General features: G+C 40.1%; 1 protein-coding gene across 1 annotated transcript; it reads right to left on the reverse strand.

Annotated features, from left to right (window-relative positions):
* Nucleotides 1-1,792: 1,792 nt before the first annotated feature.
* On the reverse strand, nucleotides 1,793-3,403 carry SOCS5 (suppressor of cytokine signaling 5). Its single transcript, XM_009949018.2, has one exon. It carries the CDS (start codon nucleotides 3,401-3,403, stop codon nucleotides 1,793-1,795), a length of 1,611 nt encoding a protein of 536 aa, XP_009947320.2.
* Between the last annotated feature and the right edge of the window lie 3,608 nt (nucleotides 3,404-7,011).

Below are 7,011 nucleotides of genomic sequence, written 5' to 3' on the forward strand. Positions count from 1 at the left end.
ATAACCATTCCTTACTCAGTGGGGAGCATCAAAACATTAAGCTTCGCAGTTAGCCGTATAACAAGCTGAAACACCTTCAGCAACCATCGCAGGGGATCAGTAATGTTTTAGAATACTTTTTGCTTAACATTTATCCTTTACGTTACAAAAACTGCAAAAATGTTCTATGCCTGCAGACAAGTCCATTACTTTGCAGTGCCTACAGAAACATTACCCAATGGTGCACGCTGGCAGGTTTCTGATAAGCATGTAACAAAACCCAGGAATACGGTGTGCTGACCAACCAATACTCAGCTGCACAGTATTTGTGCATTGCCTATAATAAGTACTAAGAAAAGCCTACTAAAAATTCAGTTAACTGCTACAAGTTACGTGACTATATAAAAACAGAGCAGATATACAAGTATAACACTGAACATACTGTACTTTATTAGCACAAAAAGCCAGAACAAGGCACAGCAAGCAGAAAAATACATCAATAGAAGGGTTAGTGTAGCATACAAGAATAACGTTTATTGTACTTGCAGCCAAAATGTTCCCTACCTCGCACAGGTCACTGCCATAGAGAAGTAAGTAATAACATACTGTAGCAGCTGGTAAAGAAACTAGGGAGCACTCATAATTGGTACAAAACATTAAACAGGGGTCAGGGCATTCCAACAAAATTTTAGTGCAAAAATCTCTAAGACAGAACTATTTTTAAGTTCCATCTCCAGTTAAATAAGCAAACAGAACTTAGAATCTTGTTTCCAAGTAATCTGTTGAAACTATAATCAGTGCATATTTTAAAACATTTTTAAAAGCGCAAATGGAAAGATATTTACAAATAAAGTTTAACAGTACCTTCAAAACCTGACATTCACTTCAGATATGTCAGACTTTGTATTCTGATTATAATAATAATTCAACCACTTGTAATTTTCTCCATAAAAATATCAGACTACTTTAAATAATTAAACATTTTTTCTCTTCACTATTACCTTCCACTGTAAGTTACTAGCAGTCAGGCCACCAAATTCTGTTTTAGGAAAAAAAAAAAAAAACACCACCACCTTTTGTTTCATGGCAATAATCTCATCCCACGTCCTGCCACTGAATCAGTAACTCACACTGGAAGGTATTCAACTGTCCAAGACAGTATTACTTTTGCTAACAATGCCACTTCAATCTCCAAGTGTTTAAAATAGAATTACAGTACTGAGCAGGCATATTCAAGTCTTAATGATTAGGAAACCTTATACACTGAGAAAAGCATGATTCATCCGTTAGCATCAAAGCACCATTAACTCTTAATGGACTGCTTCTAATGAACTGCTCTTCATTAAAAGAAAATACTCTCATTCACTTGTTTGTGAGCTAAATTAGTACTTTGAGTAGTGGATAGTTTTCAGGAAGATAATTTTTAAAAAAATACTTCAAATAGTAGCAAAAATGCTCCTCTAATAAAGCCTTTCTCTATTAGCATTACATGAATGCCCCACGGAAAATGCCTCATAGTTTCTTCATCCAATTACTACAGCTATAAAAGGGAAACAAAATATTTAGAAATTAGCAAAAATATTTTCATTAGGCCTTAATGAAAAAACGTGCAGAATTGTGTCTGCTTATTGTTTCCAAGAGGCATCACAATTTAGTTTGATTAACAGCAGGCAGCATCTGACAGGATACTAACACTTAGCTTAAATAGGATATTGCAGAAAAGCTAGACATGGTTGGTGCGCTTGCTGCAGTTAAACTGTAACACACACACACAAAAAAAAAGCATATTCTAGAAGCTTATTCTGATTTCCATTTACTTGGTTTTTATGGGTTCCCGCTCCAGCCATCGCACCCTGACTTTTTGTTTATAGTGATACTCCTTTAGAAAGTCCTGCAACATTGAGGGGAGAGGAAGGTCATCGATGCCATCGTACGTAGTGCACCTGCAGATTACTGCCCGGCAGATATACTGCAAACTAAAGGGGAAAGTCCTGTTCAGAGATACAGTAAGTAATGGTTCAAAGAACATGCAAGAGCTGGGGTCTTTGTAGTGTTCCAGAAGCCCTGTAACAGTGGAGGAGTGAAACACACAGGGATCGTGGGCATCGAAACTAAAGTTGTGATTCCACTGCTCAATGCGTGCGTGGAGCGACCGGTTATAGCGACGGAAGCTCACCGAGAAGAGGTAGTCCTCCTGCGCGGAATCCCTGAGCAAAAAAGTGCCTTCGGGTTTACCCTCCAGAAGTGCTTCTGCTTCGTAGCGGTCCATCACCCCCCAGTAACACGGGTTACCTGTGATCTGGAGTAAGTCCGGCACAAGGCAATGGATGTAATCGATCTGAGTGTGCACTTTCCAAGCCCCCTGCCTGCTGATATGGCCGTGGCTCTCTCCGGACATCTGACGCTGCTTCTGCCTGCGTGACTGCAGACAAAGGGTGGTTGTGTCCTCTTCAGAGTCACAGTTCCCTGGAGGTGTTATGTTTTTGTCCCCGGTCAGCTCAGTCATACCAGGGGCTAACTTTGGTCCCAGTTTATACAATGGATTAACCTGTGCTGTAGCTTCAAAAGTATGTATTTGAGCATTGGGAGGGGGATCAACCCCTTCTTCAATACTAAGTCTGCGTCTCTCTCTGAGCCTGTCTTCTTCATCTTCTGTGGACACCAAGGAAGGATCAAATGTGTCAAAAAAAGTTGAATGAGGACTCACGGGCGCCGTGTGCTGTTTAATCAGATACCACTTCTGAGCCAGATCTGAGCCTGCAGGAAAAGGGCATTTCTCAAGCATCAGTTCAGAGAGGTGGATCTTTCTTTTGTTAGAAAACAGAGGTTTGGACTGCTTGCTGTAAGTTCTCATGGGAAAACACAGCCCAACAGTATCTTGTAGACGCTGTCGCAGAGAACGGCTACCTACTGTTCTGTTCGACACTGCATCCATATCATGGACAGAGCTCACCCCATACCTTCTCTCCCTCCTCTGCAAACCACTTCGTGTTCTACCAAATCTTTTCTCAGTGTCCAAGGAGCTCTGGGTTTTGGTAGAGCAGGAATGCTTCTTCTTCCCGCCCCAAGGAGCATGCCGAGAATAAGAGTCCCTTCGAGCAAGCCGAGCTCCCGTGGTGACACATGAGTCATTCTCTTTCTCAATGCTTATTTCAACAATCTGAGGAATTTCTGTGACACAGTTTTGGTTCCGCCTTGCCGAATTCTTTGAAGGACTCAAACCTAATTGCAAAGCAATGTTTTCTCTCAAAGGGCTGCTGGGTTGCTGTTGAGCCAAATCAGTTATCTGGAGAGCTTTCTCTTTAGCAGATGAGCAACTATTGGAGTTCACAACTACATTTTCATTCTGGCTTCCACCCTCATGACTGAAGAGATTCTGGCACCTGTATTTGAAATTGTTCCACATCTTTCCCACTTTATCCATGGATTACGTTATCTAAATTCAAGAGGAGAAGAAATATTAAAATAAAAATATAGTTTAAAAAAGTGAGGGTACATCTTCAGGTATCAATTAAGTCACAGAATCAAGACAACTGTTATTTGAACATACTACATTTGAAAAAGTACCCTAGTGTTTGTATGGTTATGTGGAAGCGACAGGCATCACACCACTTGGATACGGAGAAAAATCACCATGAAGAAAATGTTTGGGAAATTACAAACATTTTATTTACAAACGGGCACTACCATTTTTCTGTAGGCACATATGTAGGTCTGTATAGTTGGATTTGATGGACATTTGAAATATGCAGTCTAAAATTCTTCATTTTAGGAAGAATATGTAAGTCATGTGTAAGGTATGACTCCCCAATAAGCTTCCAATAAGCAGCAGTAAAACAAACCCTGAAAAAGAATTATTCAAGTCACCCCAAACTACGAGAGCAGCTAGTGAAATCCAACAAATAAGCTACAAATGTCCAGATACACCATGGAAAACCAAAAGCTCCAGCCACAGGTCACAAATAGCAAGCTATAACTGATAAGATTAAAAAAATTTGCACAAAAATAGAAATGGGGGGGGGGGGGGTAGAAAGCATTCAGCATTCTTAGATAAGGCAATCACCAAATACAAGAGAAGGCAGTAAAGTATCACCAGAATTTTAGAGTTATAAAGTCTCTGATATATTAATAAAAGCTATACATATGAAACACCTAAAATAACCCAAACTGTCTGGCTTTATTACTTAAGATCTAAAAGAATGAAAGAGCCCAAGGAGCTTTCCTATCTTTAGTAAGGGCACTTAAAAAGAAAGCAGCTCTGCAGCAGAAACACAATGACAGTGAATCATGAAGATACAGTAAAAAGATAAAAACATTAGCAGCATGTATTCTGCAACTACTTCTCTGGAAACCAAGTTCGATAATTGGAACAAGACTGCCAAGAACACAGGACTGCCCTAGGACAGAGAGAAACAGGCTAATTCTGTACTAAAAAAAGTCAGGCAACGCCAAGCTAAATTAGATCTAATTAAGTTCTAAGAGAAGTGCTAAACAAAGGACTAAAACATGTCATCTTATCTAATTTAACTCTTAACGGAAACTGCTTTGTTCTTTGGAAACATTTTGAAGCAACATTCCTCTGCTGCTGCAGTTCTTTGCTGTTCACAGCTAGAAAAGAATCTGAAGCGGTGATTGAATGCACTGGTTCTCACGAAATAATGTGGATGATAAACAAGTAAGCAACACTCTAGAGGTCCAGTCCAGAAGTCCCTTAAGATAGAAGCACAGCTGTAAGCCCATGGCTTTAGAGCAGAATCCACTGAGCCTGAGGAAGAGTCAGAGGTATAGCTTACATAAGAATCGTGAAAGGACAACGAATGTGCAACACCTAACTGTCACAGGGACAGAAAGCAAAAGGAGCAAAAGCTTTCTTCCCCACCCCCTCCTCAGACACCTCGGCAAACCCAGCAAGCTAGGTATCCACATCCCACCACATCAAACAAAACCTTAGGAATCTAGTGCAGATGCAGGCAGGTGGGAGGGGAAGCGGGGAAATCGGGCCTTAATCTCAGTCTCTGGAGATTCCTGGTACAAGTTGTCATTAGCATCTGTGTTCTAGGTAATCTCAACACCCAAGTAGTTATTAAGGAGGGAGACACTTGCAGAGAAATGTCATACATAAAGGATGCGATAGAGTTCTGTGCGCACATAAGCGTGGAAGTGTGTAAGCAAGTGAGCAAGGAGTATCTTCTTGATTAAAAAACCAAAACCCACAACTATTCCTAAATTAGTTTTTTTCTAAAGTGCTCTGGACCAAGCTGGGGACTGAGGGAGTTCCAAGAGCAGCACAACTCACAGAGTCAGAGCACACACAGATTTGTAGGAACCATACAACCATATATCATGCCACCACAACAATCACAGCTGTTTGTGGTGTCTCAATATCCACACTGACCAGGAGGCAGCATATGTTTGCGGGCTGCCAGCCTGTCAACACCGTATATATAAGGTTGACTTCTACCCACTTTTCTCTCAAGTTGTACATTTCTTTCTCTTCTTAGTCACAGAGATGTTTAAAATTGTTGGGAAGGGAAAAAGAGAGTATATAACCCCCATTCCCTTGGGAAATCAGGCTAGAAACAGGACACGGCTTTGCAACAATGAGCTGGAATTACTTTTCTAACCAGTCATACGCCATTCAGTGCTGTCTTACTTAAAATTGCTCATTATTGCTTTTCCTTTGCACTAATAGTCTACAATGTCTTCAGACTGCTAAGATGGGTGGAAAGTTCTCTACGCTTGCCCAGAAAGCTTCAAGAACAAAGAAAAAACAAACCACGAACCCCCCCACCCACAAAACCCCCACCATACTGACTTGACAGACTGTATTTTTCAAAAGCTAAATTTAAAAGGTTGACTACTTTTTGTCATCCTCAAGAGAATATTGATACCCTTCTTACCCAGAGAAGCATAGGAGTCACTGTATCTTGTCTTGAGAATACACCTCAACGAGAACTCGCTACATTCCTTCTCCAAGTTGCAGACATGATTACTACAAAGAGAAAAAACAGTATCTTTGTTAGTTGATAGAATATCTTTTAATTGAAATATTTACAATTAGTCACTGGTATCAAAGAGTTATTTTACTAAGTGTATCTTAAATGTGTGCATGGAACTGCCTGCTCAATACATATTAACATAAACAAAAAGCTTCACAGAACTTTCTTTTTCATCCATCGACATTTGTCAAACAAGAGTCCAGGGGAGGACCCTCAAATGAAGCTTTTGGGAATGAAGAGCGAAGACACAGCAACTGCTTCACTGAAGTACCAGGCACAGTGGGCATACTCAGGCCTGTAAAAATGATTTCCTCACATTTTGGTCTCAAGTCCAAAGCAGCGGTTCCCAAGTTGTGGTTGGCAGTGCTGTCAGATCACCTCATACCGCCTCCTTGTTTCCAGCTGCTACATCACATCAAAAGGCAGCTAAAAATATACACTTTTCTAATATTACTTTTCCAGGTAAGCAACTGCTGTACTTGCCACAAGGATGTTATATGATTGTGAAGCAAGAGGAATATGAACCGTGATTCTAAAAATGGGAAAGTGGAATATAAGACAAGTTATTTATTAAAAGAGTAGGTCAGCACTTCCCTAAAATAATCATCATTGTTTTTCAGAAATCCAAGAGGAGTTGAGGGATTCAGTATGCTCACACCACTGTCAGAAATCTAAGTTACAGGACAGATGAGAATGATTTGTTTCTCCACACAAATGGAACAGTGCCCAGGACAGCAGTAAGAGTTAATAGAAAACACTGGGAAGCTTTATATGCAGAACAGGAAGAAAAATATTCTAATACAATGCATATTTACAGGAGTAAAAAACTATGGCATTCAGCAATCACTAGGTGAATATTAGAAGCTAATATTCCTAGGCAGAAACTCCAGAGTAGCATCAGAAAAAGTACTAAACATTATTAGTTTCCATTCAGCTCTAGAAGCACTAAAATTGCTAAAACGCTTTTAAAGTTAGGCCATGCTACTACTATTGAAAGATTCCAGAAAAGTAACCTTTCCAGAGAGCAGCAGTT

Source organism: Leptosomus discolor, chromosome 2 (assembly GCF_034619465.1).
Source record: "Leptosomus discolor isolate bLepDis1 chromosome 2, bLepDis1.hap2, whole genome shotgun sequence".
NCBI classification, from domain to species: Eukaryota; Metazoa; Chordata; class Aves; order Leptosomiformes; family Leptosomidae; genus Leptosomus; species Leptosomus discolor.

Excerpts from the sequence above, each read along its gene's own strand:
- SOCS5 (XM_009949018.2), bottom strand. The coding sequence starts at position 3,403 with ATGGATAAAGTGGGAAAGATGTGGAACAATTTCAAATACAGGTGCCAG.